Source organism: Dipodomys merriami, unplaced genomic scaffold (genome assembly GCF_024711535.1).
Source record: "Dipodomys merriami isolate MVZ:Mamm:240054 unplaced genomic scaffold, mDipMer1.0.p SCAF_24, whole genome shotgun sequence".
NCBI lineage: Eukaryota > Metazoa > Chordata > Mammalia > Rodentia > Heteromyidae > Dipodomys > Dipodomys merriami.
In genome coordinates this window covers 15969890-15992819 of record NW_027203826.1, presented here as the reverse complement: position 1 = coordinate 15992819, position 22930 = coordinate 15969890, and the positions used below count along the sequence as shown (strand labels likewise).

General features: G+C 36.2%; 1 protein-coding gene across 1 annotated transcript; it reads right to left on the bottom strand.

The window, feature by feature from the left end:
- Positions 1 to 9910: 9910 nt before the first annotated feature.
- On the bottom strand, positions 9911 to 19173 carry LOC138835522 (olfactory receptor 14A16-like). Its single transcript, XM_070034013.1, has 2 exons — positions 18973 to 19173; positions 9911 to 10885 (listed from the first exon to the last, which is right to left on the bottom strand). The coding sequence occupies exons 1-2, from the start codon at positions 19171 to 19173 to the stop codon at positions 9911 to 9913; spliced, it is 1176 nt and encodes a 391-aa protein (XP_069890114.1).
- Positions 19174 to 22930: the final 3757 nt, after the last annotated feature.

Here is a 22930-nt window from a genome sequence, read left to right as displayed (position 1 = left end):
AACTTAGCCAATCTAGTCCTTATATATTTACTTATTTATTTTTTGGTCGTCATGGGGCTGTTGGGACTGCACTTGTCCCTGGGCGCTGTCCTGAGCTCTTCAGTTCAAGGTGAGCACACTTCCACTTGAGCTACAGTGCCACTTCAGTTTTTCTTGCGGTTAATTGGAGATCAGAGTCTCACTGAGCCGCCTGCCTGAGCTAGATTTGAAACATGGTCCTTGGATCTCAGCATGGCATGAGCTACTGACCCTGGCATTTTAATTATATTTTTACTTATTATTTTAGTTGTATTTTATATTCTGTTGTTTCTCTTTCTGATTCTTTTTTTTCTTATCAAGCATTGTTGCCTTCTCCTTTCTTTCCCCTTACAATCCCTTCCCCAAACCTCCTCCCCTCCACCAAAGTTGTAAAGTTCATTTTTTGATATAACATCTTGTACATCTCATTGTTGCAATGGGTCCAACTGTATCCCTATTTAAACCATTTGTTGTTTCCCTTCCCCTTCACAAATTATACCAACATCAAATACAGTCTAAACAGGGGTTATACCGTGTGGGGGGCGACTTACATAGCAACAAGGATTGCTGGGTCATAGGGGAGCTCTATGTGGAGTTTTTTGAGGAACCTCCATACTACTTTCCAAAGTGGTTGAACAAGTTTACACTCCCATCTACAATGCAGTAGGGTTCCCTTCTGTCCACATCCCCTCCATCATCTGTTGTTTAAATTAGAGTTCTTGATTATAGCCTTTCTAACTGGGGTGAGGTGGTATCTCAATGTTGTTTTGATTTGCATTTTTTTATGTCTAGGGAGGTTGAGCATTTCTTCATGGGCCTATTGGCCATTCTTATTTCCTATTCAGAGAAGTTTCTCTTTAACTCTTTAGCCCACTTATTTATTGGGCAGTTGTTTCTTTGAGGATTTGTTGTTGGGAGATTTGATTTTGAGTTCCAGGTATATTTTAGATATGAGACCCTTGTCTGTTGTATGGCTAGTAAAGATCTTCTCCCAATATGTGGGCTTTCTATTGATCTTGCTAGCTATGTCCTTTGCCATGGAGAAGCTCTGCAATTTCATGCAATCCCATTTGTCCAACCTTTCTTTGATTTGTTGTGTTTCTGGGTCTCTATTAAGAAAATTTCGGCCTGTGTCATGGAGACCTAGGGTTTCTCCTATTCCATCCTGTAATGTTTTCAGAGTGTCTGCTTTATTGCAGGTCTTTGATCCATTTTGAGTTGATTCTGGTGCAGGGTGATATATAAGGTTCTGGCTTTAGTTTTCTACAAGTGATTAACCAGTTTTGCCAGCACCATTTACTGAAGAGGCTGTCTTTCTTCCATTCTATTTTTTTTTAGCTCCCTTATTGAAATTAGATGGGTATAGGTATGCGGGTTCATTTCTGGGTTTCCAATTCTATTCCATTCATCCTGAGGTCTGTTTTACTGCCAGTACCAAGCTATTTTGATTACTGTAGCTTTGTAGCATCATTTTATGTGTTTAAATGTAAATACCTATTGAGCTATTGTAATCCTCTGCTAGAACTATCCTAGATATACACTAATAACTAGTACATATGAGGGAAACCATGGAGCCTGTGTTTCTTTGGGTTTGGCTTTCTTGATCTAATTTTTCCACATTTTTCCATTTCCTTATGAATGGAGCAATGTCATTCTTTCTGATGGAAGCATGGAACTCATTGTCTGTATATGCCACATTTTCTTGATGCATTCATCTACTGTGGTGCATCTGGACTTCAGTGTTTCTTCACAGCAGTGCTGTGCATTTTCATATCTGGTTATATGTCCCTGTGGTTATTGAACTTAGGAATGCAATACTATAACCCTTATCTGGCACACACCTGGATCCAGAAGAGAGTAGCCTCAAATTGAGATGTGTTCCTGCCTCTGACTCCCCAGATTCTGAGTTTACAGATATTTACCATTACATCCAGCTAAATCCTGTTTAAATGCTGGCTTTTACCACCTTAAAATTGCTATAACTACTGACTTGCTACATTTTAAATGCTTTAGGATTTTGTGCTTTTTCCCCCCTATTGGCGTTTTTTCAGTACTATGCTTTGAATTCAGAGCTTCTTACATTTTAAGCAATGGCTCTGCCACCTGGGCTGTAAATCCACTCCTTTTTGCTCTAGCCCTTTTCAGAGAACCTATTGCTTTTCCAGTGCTGCCTTAGGCCAAGATTTTACTTTTTTTGTTTCCTAACTGACTCAGATGACAACATAGATTATTTATATTCATTTATTTTCTGTAAGTATTTGTAGTTCTTTAAACTGTATTAACTTCCTTTATATATATAAAAACTTTATGTGGAATATTTTTGTAAGTATAGAAATACACTTGTTTTGCTATAGGGTATATGTCTTCCATGTATGAACATAGAATTCTAACCACTCTCACATTAATAAGCCCAGGGACCACACTGCTATAAATGAGCCCTATCCAAGGGAACAACAGTATCTCTAGTGATACCAGGAAGCTAAGCTATACTCATAGTAATAAGCAACTGCAAATAGCCCCAATTCAAGTAAAAAGTGAAAGTTTTCCTGATTTTGTCTCCTGTTCCCAATTTAGGAGCAATTAGAGAAAGTTGAATGTGTAGGCTTGGACAGCCTGCAGCTCTTTGACATGGCTAAGCCTCCAGTCAGGGTTCACTGAAGACTTCTCACTCTTCTTTCTGCTTTGATATTCTATCAAAATATCAGCCATAATGGCTGATTCTCTTACAGTAACCAATCCTAGCATATGTAAGCTTTACTTATTGTTATTTAGATAGTCCGTATTTATGTCTACAAAAATACCAATTAGAAGGAGCAACTTCCTGCCTCTGTGAGACTTATCTTTCATTTTTTATTTTGAAAAAATTTCCACTTAAAAATATACTTGGATAACCACTTAAGTTTGCCAACAGATTTTAAATCTACCTTTCACATTTATGTATTCTGAATTCTAGCATTGTGTAAATACTATCCATATCAGTAAAACCTTTTATGTCATTGTAATTATTCATTATTATATAGACAATTATATTAAAATTATATAATTAGTGGTTAATAACCATTAGTGGTGTGATTAATAATTATATTAATGATTGTCAATTAAGTTTAATAGAAATGTGAATATGATAAAGGATTATAAGAATGGGGAGAAAACTTCTGATCATTTCTAATAGTTTAAGCATCACCCTATTTTTCTCTGTGTGTCTATTTGGGTCATGGAAATTGTCATCTTTCATGAATCTGAGAAGTCATTTAGTATAAATGCATTGTAATTATGCTATAGGATGCCTGTCAGGCAGTCTAGAAGTTTACATCCAACACATTAAAGTGACAAGTTAGTGTGGCTGGTGAATTAAGATCCTAGAATCCAGAAGGCTTCACTAGATACTGCAATACTATCAAAGTTTCTCACCCATTGTAGGGAACCAACAACAATAAAAGACTATACAATGGGTGTACTTACAATGTGTGACAATTTAACTGCACTGCCACCTACTGGATGGAATGATACAGACTTTTAAGTGTAATTTCTGGAAGAAATAAGCTGATGTAAAATTTTTGGTTAACTTTACTTTTATTGCTTTTGTAAATTTTATTTTTATCTGTTACATAAAAATCATAAATATTGTACATGTTATGCATTGTTATGTGATGTTCAATAATTATGTATATTGTCTCTAGCTTAAACCAGATTACACATATTTGTCTCTGAAACATTGATCATTTCTTTATCATGGATGCTCTTAAATCTATTCTTCCAGCTTTTGAAATGCACAAGATATCACTGCTATTACAGTCACTGTATAATCACTGTAATCTGAGGTGGCACCCCAAAATTTATTGTTCATATGCAGCTTCAGATTATTAGCTATTAATAAATATATTCCCATGTGCCCCAGTCCCATTTTACCCTCCTTCAGTAGCCATAATTCTTTCATCTTCAATGAGATCAAATTTCTGATTATAGATATCAGTGAGAATGCCCGAGTTACTTCACTTAACATATGTTCTCCAGTTCTGTTCATGTTGTCAGATAAAATGGAATTTCATCCTTATAGCTTAAGATATTTCTTGTTCATTAAAGGACATTTAAAATTTAGTATTTCTTGGAGACCAGGAATAAGGCTGTAATGATCACAGAAGTACAGATTATTTTTTCCCATCTGATTTCACTTTCTTTAGGTATATACCCTAGTTGGAATTTCTGGACAATATGGTAGTTTGATTTCAAATTATTTTGAACAAATGATTTGGAAATAATAAAAAGACAAACAAATGATTATATTTTAATTTATATGTCTTTTACTTGAAAATGCTTACCTTCTAAATTTTCTTTAGTTGTACAAAGGTGTTGTCATTTAACAAAGCAGTTTATGAATACAATGAATAGATCAATGTCATTACTTTCAACATTTTCACCAACCCCTTCTGACTTACCCTTTACCTTATATTTCTTAATTTTAACCCCCACCTCTTCTTCATTTATCTACCCCTCTCAATTTCCCCCAACCTCCCCCTACTTTTTTTTAAAATTTAATTTAATTTTATTTGTGAACATACTGTACAGAGGGGTTACAATTACATGGGCAGGATAATGCGTACATTTCTTACCAAGCATTGCAGCCTTCTCCTTTGGTTTACCCTTCACATCTCTTCCCAGCCTCCCCCCTTACCCCCAATCCCAATCCTTCTCCTCTCCCCCTTCCTCCCCCCCGCCCCCCCGCACCGACGTTGTAAAGCTCGTTTTGGACATGACAACTTGTACTTCTCATTGTTGCAACAGGTCCACCTGTATCCTTAAACGACTTGTTTTTCCCCATCTCCTCCACAAAGTTATACTGACATCAAATATAGTGAAAGCAGGGATTATACTGTGGGGGAGGGACATACAAAGCAACAAAGAGATAATCTTATAAATGCATTAGAAACACATGCATTAAAGAAAACATTAAAATACATATCTAAGGGTTCATTTTCCTGACATCACATTATCTGACCTTTTCCTCTTGACTCATACAAAGGCCACCCCTCCCCACCCCCCCAGCACCGATGATCTCCATCTTGGATACCAACAAAGCTCGGAGGAGCTGCCAACTCCAACTCAGGCCTTGGAATAAAACGAGTCATTTAGCAGGTCACAAGAACTTAATGGCGAAGTGACCTGCCAGACTCAGCTCCATCCAGGGAAAAGTCACCCAGCTCAGGCGCCAGCCATTGGAGTGGCTTCCCTCACTGGGTAACCAGAGCCAGAGGCCGCCCCTCCCTCTAGCAGCCTCAACAATCAATTGAAAAACAAAAACCCTGAGAATGGCTCCAGGCTGGGCTCTGTGAGTTTTTTCACAAAATAGCCCCAGGGAAAAGCTACTGATTGTTGAAAGGCCTCAACTCTACCCAGAACCTAGCCTCATCACCGCATCCCCCTCTTTTGTGATTCTCAAAGCAGATCACCCTCCCAGAAAACTAACCTGGGAGGAGGATCTCAAAATCTTGGGTAAAGCAGAGCATTTTTCTGCCTGTTCGAACAAACTGACTTAAGAAACCAATCAAGCCACAGGAACTCAAGCTGACCAGAGACTCCCCCTACATTTGAAAATACCCACTTCCTGGTGTTTATTTTGTTGGGCTTTGATTCATTCTTTCCAAGGAATTGAACTATTTGATTTTTCCATTGAATCTACCATATTTCAGTTAATACACCTGTAACCACTTGTATACCACACTATGTGTTTACTTATACGTTTCTAGCTACCACATATAAGGGGGATCATCCAACTTTTGTCTCTTTGGGTCTGAGTTAATTCACTGTTATTCTTTCCCAAGTCTCTCCATCTCTCTCTTTTTTTTTAAAACCCCAGTTCCTTCCATTTATTTTATTTTTTAATTTTTTTCTTTTTTAATAAGTTTTTTATTGTAAAAATACTGTACAGAGGGGATACAGTTACATGAGCAAGGTAATGAGTACAATTCCTATCAAGCATTGTTGCCTTCTCCTTTGTTTTTCCCCTACCATTCCCGCTCCCTGCCACCATTGTACATTTCATTGTTACAATGGCTCAACCTGTATCCCTGTTTAAATATTTTGTTTTTTCCCTTCTCCTCCCCAAATTAGAGAAATGTATATACAAGATGCAGGGCACCAAAATCAAATACAGTGAAAACAGGGATTATACTGTGGGAGAGGAACATACAGAGCAAAAAAATCACATAGTACATTATAAATATGTTAGAAACAACAACATGCAAGAAAAAAACCACTTGTGTCCCTATCTTGGGGTTGATTTTGTTGTGCTGATTCGGGACCCCCGAAAGACCACCAGAGACCACACCAATGCAAACAGCAAAAGAGTCGTTCATTTGCAATCTGGAGCTTGGTTCTCCTGGCACTTGGTAACCAGTGACACTAAGAGGCCCGAGCACAAAATCAACACAGCTTTTATAGCATTTAACAAACAAGTTTTGGGGATTTCCACACAAGCAGTTACATGATTGGTTAACATTTTTTTTTTATTGTGAAAATACCGTACAGAGGGGTTACAATTACATGGGCAAGATAATGAGTACATTTCTTATCAAGCATTGTAGCCTCCTCCTTTGTTTCCCCTTCCCATCCCTTCCCATCTCCCCCAGCCCCCCCAACCCCCACCCCCTTACACCCCACCTACGCGAAAGGTGTAAAGTTCGTTTTTCGACATAACAATTTGTACATCTCATTGTTGCAATGGGTCCACCTGTATCCCTAAATAAACGATTTATTTTTTCTCTTCCTCTCCACAAATTATACCAACATCAAATACAGTGAAAGCAGGGGTTATACCGTGGGAGAGGGACATACAAAGCAACAAAGAAATCATATTATACATATGTTAGAAGCAATAGCAAGAACGAAAAAAAATTGAGTCTTTATTTTGGGGTTCATTTCACTTAACATCAACTTATCTGACCATTTCTGCTTGTCTCAGACAAATACTAGTTATTGTAAATAAGGGAAACCATGGGACCTAAGATTGCATAGTCATTTTTTTATTGGCCCATGTACCGAGGTTTGAGTCCACCCTAACCGCAGTGCCCTTTTTCTGAACTATTGGTCCATGTTTGACAGTTCGACGGTTGCAAAACCAATTGCTCTGTTTCTTAAGGGTGGGCAGGGTTGATGGCAAATGAGAATTGCTTTTTTCTCTCTTTTGGTGTTACTCTGAGGGCAGCCAGCACAAGATGGTGGGGTTAATCTCCAAATGGAGTTACTTTAGCTCTTCAGTTTCACCAAACATCATCTCATCTGGTCATGTGTGTGTATCTATCTATCTATCTATCTATCTATCTATCTATCTATCTATCTATCTATCTATCTATCTATCTATCTGTCTGTCTGTCTGTCTGTCTGTCTGTCTGTCTGTCTGTCTGTCTATCTATCTATCTATCTATCTATCTATCTATCTATCTATCTCACATTTTCTTGTTCCATTCATCTACTTAGGGGCATCTGAGTTGCTTCCATATCTTAGCTATAGTAAATGATGCTGCAATAAACATAGTTGTGTTAGTGGCTTTAGTATGGTCCATCTCTGCAAAATGATACAATGTCATTCTTTCTAATAGATGAGTAAAATTCCATTACTTATGTAGACCACTTTTTCTTGATTCAGTCATCCATTGAGGGGCGTTTAGGCTGATGATGAATAGTGCTATAATGAACATGGTTGGTCTGGGAACTTTACTATAAACTTGTTTGTGATCTTTTGGATAAAGCCTCAGAAGTAGAAATGCTGGATCATAGAGTAGTTGTATTTTTAGATCTGTGTGTGTGTGTGTGTGTGTGTGTGTGTGTGTGCTAATCTAGAGCTTGAACTCATGGCAGGCACTGTCTCTGAACTTCTTTGACTCAAGGCTAGCGTTCTACCACTTGAGCCACAGCTCTACTTCTGGCCTTCCCCTTGCCCTCCCACTTTGGTAGTTTAGCAGAGATAAAGAGTCTCATAGACTTTCCTATCTGAGCTGGCTCTGATCTGAGATCCTCAGATCTTAGCCTTCTGACTAGCTGGGATCACAGGCATAGTGCCTTTTTTGCCAGGCCTATGTTGTTTTCTGAGAAACCTCCATAGTGCATTCCAGAGTGGTTGAACAAGCTTACATTGCAATCCATGATGTATTCAGATTCCTTCCCTTTTGGTCACATTCTGCATCAGTTGTTGTTTGTTTTCTTGATAATGACTATTCAAAGTGAGGTGAGGTGAAATCTCGTGTTGTTTTCTTTTGCATTTCCTTTATGGCCAGAGATATTGAGCATTTCTTCATGTGTATATTATCCATATTTACTTCTTTTGAAAAGTCGCTCTTTAAATTAGTAGACATTTATTATTTGGGTCATTGGTTCTTAACTTATTATATTTCTATATATTTGAGATATTAGACTCCTATCTGATATATAGTTGGCAAAAAACACTCATTGTATTGACTTTCTTTTTAGCTCATTGGCTATGCTGTTTGGCATGCAGAAACTGTTAAGCTTGATACAATCTCATTTATCTTTCTTTGATTTGCAATACTTCTGAATTTTTACTCAAAAAATTTCTACCTGTGCCCAGGGCCCTAATGTTTCCCCTATACCTCCTGCAATAGCTTTGTGGATTCTATTCTTTCAATAAGGTTACTTCTTTAGATATAATTTAGTTTTAATAATTTGTATTGGAAATTTATTATTTGTTTAATCTTTATATATCCTGTTTATTCAAACATAATTTACTTTTATCTTTATTTCTATTCAGACTTAATAGTTGTACATTCTTATAGACTACATAATGGCAAATTCATACATGTAATGTGTAATATTTAAGTCAGGATAGCAATTACTGTAAACTTTTCGAATATTAATATTTTATTGTTGAATATTTATTGCTCTTCAATTTATGTTGAAATAGATCAGGGATTATTATGGAAAAAACTGTGTTTTCCTGAATTTTACTGTCATTCTGTCTTCCATTTTCCATTATCTTTTTCAAAGGAGTTCACTTCTGAATTTTCAAAATAATGACAAAAATGGTATTTGTCTTCTGTCCATGCTACTATAGCAACAGCACTAAATATTCTATGTGGCTAAATCACCTACCAATTGTGTCTCTGTGTTTGCATTTCTTTAAAAATAGTGGTTACTATAGATTATATTTAGTTTCCACATGATGAAGAAAATTATAAGATAGTTATAAACTCTATGTATATCATCTACTCAACCATTTATCATTTATCAACCTACTTACCTATCTTTCCATTTTCCTCTCCAGTGGTGTTATATTCACAAATCATATATTAACCATATATAATAACAAACCACATACTTCTTGATTCTTTATGCTACTTCCATATCCAACTCAATAAGAATGGAGAATTAAGAACATATTCAAAATTTCAGCAAAGAACTACTTGGTAATGTTAAAAATAAAATAAGCATTTCCAAAATGCATATTGAAATTATGTAAAAATTCTTTCTGTCTTACATACAGAGATACATAGAAATAAGAAAACTGCCTATGAAAAAATAAATTTAATTTTATATCCAAACATTTATGAATATTTTTCTTGAGTTAATAATTGAGCTATTGGTTCTAGTTTAATTTGTAAAATTGTGTTCACAAAAATCATGTGTCTGTCAATGCACACAAAAATGATTAAGATAGCAAAACACATAATAGGTGTGAATCACCAATATACTATATTTTCTTTCCCAATATTCGAGAGGTATAATATTTCAACACCAAGCTTAGGTGTACCAATAACCTTTTAGTGTATTTTATTCCAGTTTGATTAAGGATCAGCACAATAATTCCAGATAACCCTGAGGAAAGCACTCATCAGTTTAGAATAACCCTGTGCATGCACAAATGTTACCTGAATGAGTGCCTTTAGTCTTGAAGAAACAGAAGAATATTCTGTTTAGACAAAAGTTTTCTTCTGATCAGTTTTTCCAACCCTGCCTTCATAGCTCTGTTTCTTAGGCTGTATATGACTGGGTTAAGGGAAGGGGGTAACACAATATAGCAAGCAGATAGAATGAGATCAGTAGATGATGAAGACCCTAAGGTAGGTTTCAGGTAAGCAATAAAACCAGTTGAGAGAAATAGAGCCACAACTGTTAGGTGAGGGAGGCAAGTGGAATAGGCTTTTGCCTGGCCTTCTGCAGATGGAATCTTCCTGACAGTGGAGAAGATATAGATATAGGAGATTATGATACAGAAAAAGTAGCAAAAATCAAGTACCACATTAATGAGAATAAGAACAATTTCTACAATGATATGCTTTGAACAAGAAATAGCTAGCAACTGGGGAATATCACAGAAAAACTGGTGGATTTCATGCTGTCCACAATAAGACAAAGAAAAGGTACTCATTGTGTGTATAGCCGATATCACAGCACTGTTGAGCCAGGAAAAAGTGGCCATCTGCATACATGTGCTTCTGTTCATGATGACTTCATAGTGCAGAGGATGACAAATGGCAGCATAGCGATCAATGGACATGACTGTAAGGAGGCAAAGCCCCGTGTCTGCTGAAAATAGTACCAGAAAGACCTGGGCCACACAGCCAAGGAAAGAGATGGAGTTTTGGTGGGTGATAGAGTTAGCGATAGTTTTTGGCACCACAGCAGAAATGAGGGAGAGATCAAAGATGGACAGGATCCTTAAGAAAAAGTACATGGGTGCATGGAGACAGGGGTCCAAGGAAGTGACAGTGATGACTAGAACATTCCCCAAGACAGCTGCCACGTAAATCACTGTGAAAACCCCAGCATACAGGAGTTGAAGCAGCCATGGGCCAGAGAAACCCAAGAGAAGAAACTCTGTGTCCACTGAACCATTGATGATTCTTGATGAAACATTCTGCATTAAAACAAGAAAGTTCGCATATGATACTCAAGGACGCCATCTGCTTCCATTCAAAGTTCAGAAGAACTAGTTAATTTGTGTTTCTATGCATAACTGCACTTAGCAGGTGTAAATAACAGCTGTGGGGGTAAATGTTCCTCAGTTGAACAAACAGCAGTGTTCTGGGCATATGCCTAGTCTCACCATGTTTTTTTTTTTTTAATTTCATTTTGTTTTTGAGAAGTTCACGTGTCACCACAGTATTCAGTTCTATCCAGAAGCTCTTTCCAGGATTACAGAACAGAGCATCTGGTCCCTTGTGAAGAAGGATATTATTGTGAATGTATATAAAGGGCAGAAAAGACAGTATATGTGAAATATCCAATATTCCCATGCCATGATTTGTTATATGTCTTTGAAATTTTTGGTGTTTAGATATTGGTTTTTCATTATAGCCTTTTTTGTGTTCAAAATGCACTGCGTCCATGTATAGACATATTATAGTGGAACTTCTACTTATTATACATAGATGCTAACTAAATAAAACAACACAACCTTTATCATTCTCTTCCTGTTTTAATAATTTCTAAATGTTTAGTTTCTGGTGGTGGCATGCACCTGATCCTGGGACAAAGGAAGCCACAGGTAGGACAATCATGGCCTAGCTGGCCCCAAGGGGCTGTGTTAGAACCTACATGAAGAGCAATTAGAGTAAAAAGGGCTGTGGGCATGGCTCACTGGTAGAACATGTTCCTGTAAACATGAGTTCCTGATATCAAACTCCAGCCATGCCAAGAAAGAAAAAAATCTATGATCAGAAAAATTGAATCTCCATATAAATCTGTCTTTTTCCTTTATTATAATCTGTTTCTAATTCTCTGATAACTGCTTATGTACAGTATAAGACTAGTTCAAAATTAAATTCTTATTAGTATATCCATGTATTAGAGATTTAAAATTTTACATGTAAAACTAATGAAAATATGTTGGCGTGTTAAAATCTATTTATGATTAGAACACTTACATATTTTCTCTTGGGCCAATTTTTATGTCTGAAAATCTAACCAGCAATTTTAGCATAATAAAATGAACACTTACTAAATTATCTTCCTTGCAGGGAACACAGGACATCAGCTTTTTGGTGAAATGGCTGGAGGAATGATGACCCATCAGTAACCCAGATGTCTCAAGTTAACTCTGACTTCTTTTTTTGTGAAACTCTCTCACTAACAGCATTGCATTTCCTGCTGTTCTGAGTTTAGCAAACACAGCTGCTTGTAAGAGCCAAAGGTGAGCTGGAAAGCCTCTTATCTCCATTGCCCATCTCCCTAAGGCTGTGCGTTGAAATTCCGAAGGGAAATTCTGCTACTGCTGTAGAGGTATTGTTAATCCATTCCTCTCAATTAATAGAGACAAATTGGCACCATTTTCATATAGAAATATTGCATCACAAAGCATGTTCTCTTGCAATAAGTAGCTTCAAATATTGTAATACAACTGAGAGTCTTTATTTTCACTAAGAAGTCAATGAGGAGACATATTTTCATCATTCATTGAGCCCTTATAGAGAAGAGTTAATGTGTCAGAATTTTCCCAAGTCCTGTTTATCTTTTACTATTTTCTTACAAAGTCATACTTTTATTATATCTGATACATATGTGTATCATATTTGATGTATATAAAGGCACATATAAATTAGGTAGAATTATATATGATATACATGTGATATATATGTATCATTTATCAGATATATAAAAGTATATATAAAATATACATTTATGATACTTATACAACATATATGCATTATATAGCATGCATATAAACTATATATAAAATATTTGAATATGTATGATTATGATATATATCATATATCATTTACATAAATGTATATATAAATATGTCTAGTAATATTTACATCTCTATATACAAATATATTTATATTATATATTTGTTATGTTATACAAAATATATTTAATATTATATTTAATATGTATTTTACACACTCATATATATTTATATCCCATTCTTGGGCTTGAACCAAGAGACTAGTCTATGTCCTTGAGCCTCAGGGACAATGCTCTACCATTTGAGCCACAGCTGTACTTCTAGCTTTTTTGGGGGAAAAATTGGAGTTAAGAATCCTGTAGATTTCTTACCTGGGATAATCTTGAACCATAATCCTCAGACCTCAGCCTCCTGAAAAAGTAAGATTATAGGCATAAACCACCAGCACCCCGCCTCAAATAGATATATCTTTAAAATTAATTTTATATACATAATTTTTTTAAAAAATTGTGTATAATTTTTGATAATTTTAGACTGGGGAATACTTAGAATCATAAGGGTCAAAAGCAAAAACTAGTATCATATATAACATTGTATTTATGGAATAGTAATTGACCCAACTAAGCTATAATTTGCTTATTCTTTTAGTTTGATAATTCATTTTATAATGTAGTTTGAATTTTGTGTTGGAAAACAGCATGCTTCTGAGATTGGCTACTGTCAGACACACATTAATTCCAGCGTCCAAAATAATCCTCAAACCACATTATAAAGAATATTATGAAATAAAAGGACAAAAATTTAAAGAGATCAATATTTGAACATTTTCCTACCATGTAGGAGGAACTCCAAGTTCCAATCTCTAGCATCAATATAAATTATGACAGCAGATACCTCAAAAAATCTACATCTATCTTTGAATACATCTAAAATTATACTACCCAACAAAATGCATGGATTATGTATTATTGTATATGCTCATTATACAATCATAAAAATATCTAACATAAATAATGACAGTTCTGGGAGATAATGCTTGCTATACTTTTCCTATTTTGAATATACCAAATCTGCTGTGAAGTCCTTTCTGTAGGAGGTAACCATAGCTCCCTTTTAATCTGGCTATAAAATCAAAGTATGTGGAGAAATATAGAAGATCTCTGGAAAGAGGCTACAGTGTGGAAATGGGTCTTTTTTTTTTTTTGTCAGTCATGGAGCTTGAAATCTGTGCTCTTCAGCTCAAGGTGAGCGCTCTACCTTTTGAGCCACAGCACCACTTCCAGTTTTCTAGTGGTTTATTGGAGATAGGAGTCTCTCAGACTTTCCTGCCTGGGCTGGCTTTGAATCGTGATCCTCAGATCTCAGCCTCCTGAGTAGCTAAGATTACAGGCATAAGCCACCAGCCTCAGGCTGAAGATGATTCTTTGAAAACAGATGCTTTAGCTTTTTCAAACTTTCTATCAGCTGAATATACCATTTCTTATTGTGAGACTGGCATTAATCTGAATCTTAATATCCATTCTATTAAGATGAATGAAGTAATATGTATTCCCACAGGTTACTTAGAGCCACACAAGTAGTGTAAACTCACATTGGACACTGAATACATATAGCAAAATCTCACACATCACCTCAATCATTTGCTTCAATAAGGAAAAAAAACAAAAATATTCATCAAAGCATAGTTATAATTTTAAATACTGGAGGCTATTTCAAAATCAAAGCAAATAAAATTGAATCTATAAGCTGATGTGTCAAAGTGGAAAAACTATGTATGTTTGTGTATATACATATATGTACATAGATAGATAGAGAGAATATGAGATAGATCCCTATATGCTTTCAGAAAATAATGCCAAGTGAAGAAAGCCAAGTAATGCAAGCACAAACATAGTATAATGACTTTCTTATATATATATATATATATATATAATTGTAAAAATACTGTACAGAAGGGGTATATTTATATGAGTAAGGTAATGAGTACATTTCCTATCAAGCATTATTACCTCTTCTTTTGTTTTCCCCCTACCCTCTCTTCCCTCTTCCCTCCCACCTCTCCAACTCTTGACTCCCTTCCCCCCCCAAGTTGTACAGTTCATTTTCAACATAGTGCCTTGTACATCTCATTGTTATAATGGATCAACCTGTATCCTTATTTCGGCATTTTGTTATTTCCCTTCCCCTCCCCAAATTAGAAAAAAATATATAAAAGATTCAGGGCACTGGAATAAAATACAGTGAAAACAGGGATTATATCATGGGGGAAGAACATACAAAATAAACAAAAAAATCACATGGTACATTATAAATACATGAAAAACAATAGCAAGAAAGAAAGAAAGAAAGATAAGAACACTCGTGTCCCTATGTTGGGGTTCATTTCACTTAGCATCATTTTATATGGTCAAATGTATATAGCTTTTGACCTTTTCTGCTTGTCCTAGATATATACTAGTTATTGCAAATAAGGGAAACAAAGAGGTTAACACTTCCTGCCTGGAAATTTCCCATGCTAAACCAAAATAGACAGAACTCTCTAGTGTAGTAAGGGCAAAAGAATGGGCCAGACTGTGCAGTAAGGGAAAAGCCTTCCTTCTAGAAAAGTTCTGCATTTCTTACCATGGCCTTGCTCAATTGCACGTGTGAGCATCCGAGCATCCTTTCCTAGCCTCCTGCTCCAGGAAAATGTGTACCAGAATGATGGATGATTAGAACCAACAATGTCTGAATGGGAATTCAGTCAAAGGGATCAGTTCATGAAGAGTATGATCAGACTTAATGAAGCCTTTGATTGGTTCAGAAGGCTATATGACCTCCAGATTGTCCAACAATCTTGAACATTATGTCATTTTTACTAGAGATTGACTCCAGTGCAATTCCCGACAGGCAAGTAACGTAACTCTCCTTTGTGACCACCCCATGTAATGGGATCTCTGCTCATCAATTTCTCCAAGATGTTCCTTCATACAAATCTGTCTGGGCTATTTTCAGAAACTTTTCTCTCACCTACACTGTTACACATCCTGCTTAAACTTTTCTTTTCTTTTCTTTTTGCTTGAAGTTTGCAACCCATGTCTTGTCATTCTGGATGTTAGCACTTATTTCAAAGTTTTAAAGACATAGAACTACAACTTGTACTGACCCTGAATGTAGTTTGAGCTTTTTATATCAGCTTCTTTATCTTTTTAATCGTTTAAAAAATTTTATTATGAAAATACCGTACAGAGGAGTTGCAATTACGTGGACAAAATAATGAGTACATTTCTTATCAAGCATTGTTGCCTCCTCCTTTGTTTCCCCTTCCCATCCCTTCCTATATCCCACCCTCTCTACCCATATCCTCCCCTTCCCCCTGCTTAAACTTTTCTATACAATAAAAGGCTGTGGACACAAAGCTCCCAATATAATTATTTTGGTCCTGTAATTCAGATAAGAGATGTGTCAGTTTCCAACCTGCGTGCTTCTTGTGTGTGACCTGTATTCTCAGATCTGACTATTTCATCTTATTATTCAGAGGATGATAAAGGCAACAAAGATCCACTAGTCTTTTGGGCTATGCCTGTATTTCTGCCCTAGGCATCTCCCCCTAAATTGTGGTGAACTCACTTGGCAACAAATTTTGACTATACATTTCTCAAAAAATCCAAGTAAGGTGTTGAAGTGATTACACAGATCAAGACATAAGATACGTATGAACTGTGTTCTTAAAAGGCAAAAAAGTACATAACCTAAAATTAAGAAGAGTAAGGGAAGGGTGGGTTGGTAAGGTGGGTGAGAGTGTTGAAAAGCCTAACATTGATGAAGATGGACTGTATTCATAAACTGCTTTGACGAAGGCAAATAAATAAGAATAGTTAATAAAATTACTCACTGCCTGAAGAAAAAAAATCCTCCTATAGATATTCAGGTTTATACTCCAGATTAATCAGGCATTTTCTGCTTTCTCCTCTCCATCTTTCAGATGGTTTAGATATGTCAGATATCATATGAACATCTTTTGCAAGGAGATACAACTTTGCTTTGGTTCAAGGGGCCAAGCTAGAATTTTTTTAAACATAGGTGAAGGTCAATACTAGTTTAAGCTTTCACTTTGAAAAATGAAGACAAAAAAAGTGGTTGGAAAAAGGAATCAAGTCCACTTATATGGCAGGATGGCCCTGCCCCTCTTTGATATTCTTTTTTTTTTTTTCATTGTGAAAATACCGTACAGAGGGGTTACAATTACATGGGCAAGATAATGAGTACATTTCTTACCAAGCATTGTTGCCTCCTCTTTGTGTCCCCTTCCCATTCCTTCCCCTCACCACCCCCTAACACCCTCCCCAATCAGAAATTTACTGGGTGCTACCCTTTGGAAGGCACAATTCTTCTTAAAGCATTTTGCCAGTTGGTTTTTCATTTAAAAAAAAACTGTCTCAAAGAGCAGAAACAGAGCATAGGCTCTGCCAAACTGATGAGGAAAATATGTCTAGCAGTAGGAAACTCTCCCTTTGTACTTCTTCCATTATACTGACACAAACTCATCTCATACTCTTTTGTGAGATGCAATGAAGTGCTGGTAGTTTGCAAACCTTAAGAGGTCCTTGCTATACCAAACCTAGTACCTTCTCAGTCTGTGTCTGTAGTTCTTTATTACAGCAATTGAAAATGACCATAACCATCCATGCTTATTGTTTCTGCACCTTGCCTTTCAATAATGTTATTTGTTTTCTCACATTATAGAATAATATGAATAAACTGTGACTTGGTAAATGCTGATGAACTCTCTCTCCACTTTGTTCTGTGACATGGTTAAGAAGGTGCTCTCTGCAACACAGTCTTCTGAGACCTAACCTAGGTTTGCCTGATTACAACACTGGTCATGTTGAAAACCTTCAGTTAACATCTAATCCCTCCACACAGTAAAACTGTACATTTGTATTTAGACTCAAATATATGAATAAATTGTCAACACAAGTATAAAACATATCTCTATCTATATTGGAGTAATTATGTAAAATAGCTGGTGGCCCCAAATATTCATCTGTTAGCAGTGAAAAGTTAAAGAAGGCCCAGTAAAATTACACTAAAATAATACTAAATTAAATAACTCTAACTAATTCCACAATCTTAAAATAACAGATGAAAAATACATTAGTGTTTATGTTATTTAATAGTAAAATGAGTAAGTATATTGGAGAACATACATGAATGACATTTGTACCATAGTACAGAAATATTTAAGAGTATGAATCTTATGTTATTTTCCCAACATTGCTCACATTACTAAATTCAGTGTCTATGTAAATATTCATACCACAAATTCTAATTTGGTCATTTTATTGCTATAGTCAGAACTGATTTATTATCTCAAAGAAAACAGCATTCTTTTCCAATTCTGTAATTTCCAACTACAGTAGAGGTCACAATAAGCTCATGTAGCTGGCAGATTTGCATTTTTTGGTAGTCTCTAGTGAGGAAAATCTTTCTTCAACTCTTCTAGACCTACAAGTTTCCATCAATATGCACATGAAGACAACTTTCCATCAATGCTAGCAGTGTCAGAACACCAACCATAGAAATATTTCTCCTGCTGAGCAATATCTTAAAACCTTAGTGTGTAAAGTTTGATGTGTGTGTACTGTGAACATTTGGTATTCTACCCATTTGAAACTCCTTACTGTAATATAAACTTTTCAATGTAATAATGTATTCATTGATAGCAACTGTCTGGGAATAGATTGGACTTTTTAGATCAATCAGTTTGGCATGGGGTCACAGAAGATTGAATTACGTATATCAGTCTAAGTAACCAATACCCAACTCCAACTGTTCCTGTGACAATGATGATGAGGAGCCACTATTCCAGAATTTTAAGATTAAAAATAAATATGAATGTGTGACCCCAAATTATTTTCCTTACATCACAAAGACACTTTATGATTATTACTAAAATCCCCACAAACAAGTAGGGGATGCTCACTAGGATTTCTTGATTCTAGTTCTATCGTACTCCCCAGAATGCTTACAATGATGTAGCCTCCACTGAAGTTTACATAGAGAGGCTTTGATTTCCTTGTTCTTCCAATTGTATATTATAGGATTCAAGGATGGGCGCATTGCTGAATACAGAAGCCAAAAAGTCCAAAGGTGTGGAAAATCAGGCTTCAAATAGGCAAAAACACCTGTTACTAAAAATGTGGTGATGACTGTGGGATAGGCACACAGGTGAAGGCTTTTGACTGCCCTTGTAATGATGGCATTCTCAGCACAGTATTGAAGATGTAAGCATATGAAATTCCCCTTCACACTAAGAAGAAAAGTCCACATATTACGGCAATGGCCACAGGAACTTCAATGGTGACATGGATCTTAGAGCAAGAAATCTTCAGTGGAGAGGGGACATCACAGAAAAACTGTGGGAGTTTTTCGGAGCCACAGAAAGACAAAGAGAAAGTTCCAGCAGTATACAAGATGCCAATAAGACCTCCAAACAACCAAGAGGAAGCTATCTGCATGCAGACCCACTTGTTCATAATGACCTCATAATGCAGGGGTGACAGAGGACCACATAGCAATCACAGGACATGGCTGTGAGGAGAGAAAGCTCACACTCAGAAGAGTGAACCACCAAGAAGAGTTGACACACACATCCTGGGAAAGAGATGATGTTGCTCCTGTGTGTCCAACAGTTTACAATGGGTTTTGGAACCATGACCAAAATGAGGCCTGCGTCAAGGGAGGACAAGTTTTTCAGGAAGAAGTACATGGGGTGTGAAGACAATGGTCCACGGTGACAAGGGAGAAGATGACAAGATTCCCCAAAATAGTCTCTAAGTAAATGAGCAGAAAGAGAAAGCCGTGTACCAACTGGATCTGCCTGCTGCAGAGAACTGAGTGAGAAGTCCATCTCCGCTATGTGATTGGCCGTGAGGCCCCTGCATTTACCTGTAGTGTGCAAAAGAAGGAAGATCACACATTTGGCACAGGCCAAACCTTTCTCTTATTGAGCAATGTATTTTCACCTGGGATGGCTTTGAACCATAATCCTGAGATCTCAATTTCCTGAATACCAAGAATTACAGGTGTGAGCCAATGGCATCTGGTGAGCTTTTGACTCTTGATAATATTTGTGCCACAATTCCTACAGTTGACCACATCAGATGTACAGTGAGAATAGACAAGGACTTTGAACATTGCCAACATGATCTCTAAACTTAGACTGGCAAAATTCAGGAAGAATAAAATGTGGGTTTTGAAAAGCTCCGAAAACATTTCATAAACAATTCTCCAGACAAAATTACCCTGAATGGATATTCTTACATTGTTTAAATGTATCAAATTATCATACTATATACCATATATATATATATATATGAAGTATAATGTATAAACTTTTAAAGTACTAAAAATATAAATTTTAAAGTACTGAAAATAATTTAAATACACATTTCAAAGTTTTCTTGAAAGTACTTGCTGATAGAGAAAGGCTGCTTTGTACATGCTTGTTCACACGTGGACCATGGTGGTTTCTCTTCTGACTATCTTTCCTTCAGTCTTAATGAATTTCCAATAGGCAAACTCACCTGGAAGATGTGAAGTACTAAGGGTTTCTTTTATTCATGTGAGCGCTTCATGGTCCACAGTGTAAGAAAGTCCTCGTTTTAATGCAGCTGAAATAATTTCCAATACACTCTACAATCACCCACAATGGACAGAGGACAAATAGTTTTCACGGGGACCGTGGTGCAGTACTTTATGGAGCTTCAGTCGGATGATCGTGGGTTCACCCTGTCCAGCTTTACCCTTCTCTCCTGTGTTCATGCTGTGACCATTCTTGCAGGGTCACTAAGGCGCTCATGTCTCCTGGAAAAAATGTCACCAGACAGGCATCCTGTGCATTTTGTTTGCTCTCTTCTATATTCCAAGAGATTCATTAACCATTCACTGCTCATGTTTATTTTAAACTCTATAAAAATCTGAAGTTTGAGTTTGTATATATTTTTGACAAAGAATAACTTTAGATATTAATTTATTTTGGTATAGTGTGGGTGTAGCTTTTTTATTTGGTGTGTATATGTGTGTGTTTGTGTGTGTGTGTGTGTGTGTGTGTGTGTGTGTGTGTGTGTATGTGTGTGTGTGTATGTGTGCTGTTCTGGGGCTTGAATTCAGGGCCTGAGTATAATCCCTGAGCTTTTGTGTTCAAGGCCTAAACTCAACCCCTTAAGTCACTGTTCCATTTCTGATTTTTTGGTGCTTAATTAAAGATGAGTCAGACTGCCTTGCCTGAGTTGGGTTCGAACTGTAATCCTCATACATCAGCCTCTGATTAGCTAAGATTAAGTGGCATGAAACACTGGGTCCTGGTTTATACTGTGTGTGTATGTGTATGTGTGTGTTTGTGTGTTTAATCCACTGTTTTTAGAAAGTCTGCAGTGTAACCTTAGAGTATGTCCCCCAAATGAAGATATGAATGTGTTTATAGTAAAATATAAGGTTCTAAAGTCTTATTACTTCCAGAAACATATAGATGAATGCATGAATTACAGTTATAATTCTAATTACAAGAATTATGAGTGAGGTCTGAGGATGTAGCTCATTGTGAAATTAGTGGTCTAACATGTTTGTCATCCTGCTTTGATCTCAGCACAGCAAACATAATATTTTTGCTACAATTTTTTATTATTTTTAAGTAGTTGTACAAAGAAGTTCCCATTCTACAAAACAGTATATGAGTACAAAGTGTCTGACACCATTGTCACTCATCTCTCTTAACCCATCCCTTCTCATTTTTTTTTCTTTTGAGATTAGGTGATTACATGAATTTCACAGTATTGTGGAATAGTGATACTTACTTAGGGTCACAAACACATTTTGACTTTCACAAGGCAAATTGTCATTATCATGGTCTATACAGTTTGTGAATTCTATAAGCTTTGACAATACAAGTTATTTTTTCCACATCAGGTGATGTTTACATTTCTGTCCTTTTTCTTAGTGTTGGCTGTTCCCACTTATTCTGTTCCTCCTCCCGGCTTCCCTCTGTTGTGTGCATATATCTACCATATATATGGTCTAGAACATGGAGTCATTTAGTAATGATATGACAAAACGGGTGGCTGTCCTTTGTTTCTTGAGTCCTGTTACTTTGCCATATCTTCTTGTATTTTGGCTTTAGCATCCACATATCAGGGAGACCATGTACTGTTTGTTTCTTTGTTCTTGATTTACTTAATTCAAAATAATCTGCTGTAGTTCCATCCATTTCCCTGCACATGCCATTATTTTGTCCTTTCTAATAGCTGCATAATATTTTGGACCCACTCATCAGTAGTGGGGCATCTGGGTTGTTTCCAAATCTTGGCTATTGTGAACAGTGCTGCAATAAACATGGAGGTGCATGTGTCTTTGTATGCTGGTTCCTGTCAGCAAACAAAATTTAAAACCATAAAAACAACTTATACATAAACTTCCCTTATCATAGTACAAATCTGAAACAGCATAAATTCCACTGGCAGAACAACAGCTATCTCTACATAATAATTTCCACTATGACAGTAAAATATTAATGAAAAATATAAAACCATAAATGGCTTGAGGGATGAATCTTGCAAATATCAAACAAATGTCAAGAACATAGCAAAGGGTATCATAGTACTATGTACTTAGGAATGTATTTAAAAATTTATATGCTGAAATTGTGACCAAAGTATAAATAAATGTGGAGTTAAGAACTTTGGAGAACTCCTCAAGTTGGAACAAGGCTAATGCCTAAAGCAATACAACTCAGGCTGCAAAGGGCACAGGTGGTTCACTCATGTTATGTGAGGACGCAAGAGGTGGTCACGATTGCAGGAAGGAAGCAAGCCCTCAGCAGAACCTGTTGCCCTGTGCTTTGACCTTTCACTTCCTTTGCTCAGAGTGATGATAAAAATGATTTGTTCTTTGAGTTTCCGTTTTTAGTCACATTCCGATTTTCAGTAACATTACAGTTTCTGGTAGCATCTTTGGCTTGTGACATTTTGTTACGGCAGATTGAGCTGAGAAAGATATAATAGACGATATACAGGCAGAGTTGCATTTTTATGGAAGTCAATGAAAACAAAGAAATTAGATTCATGTAAAATTTAGAGCAAAGTATCTTTGGGCCCAAAGCAACATTGAAAAATAGGAAACAATATTGTTTATTCATCCTTTATTGTCTATATCTTGTATGCTTGACGTTTTAATGGAAAATACCAAATTCACAAATAAAATATGTTGCCATTGTAAATCACTTTTAATCTAATACAT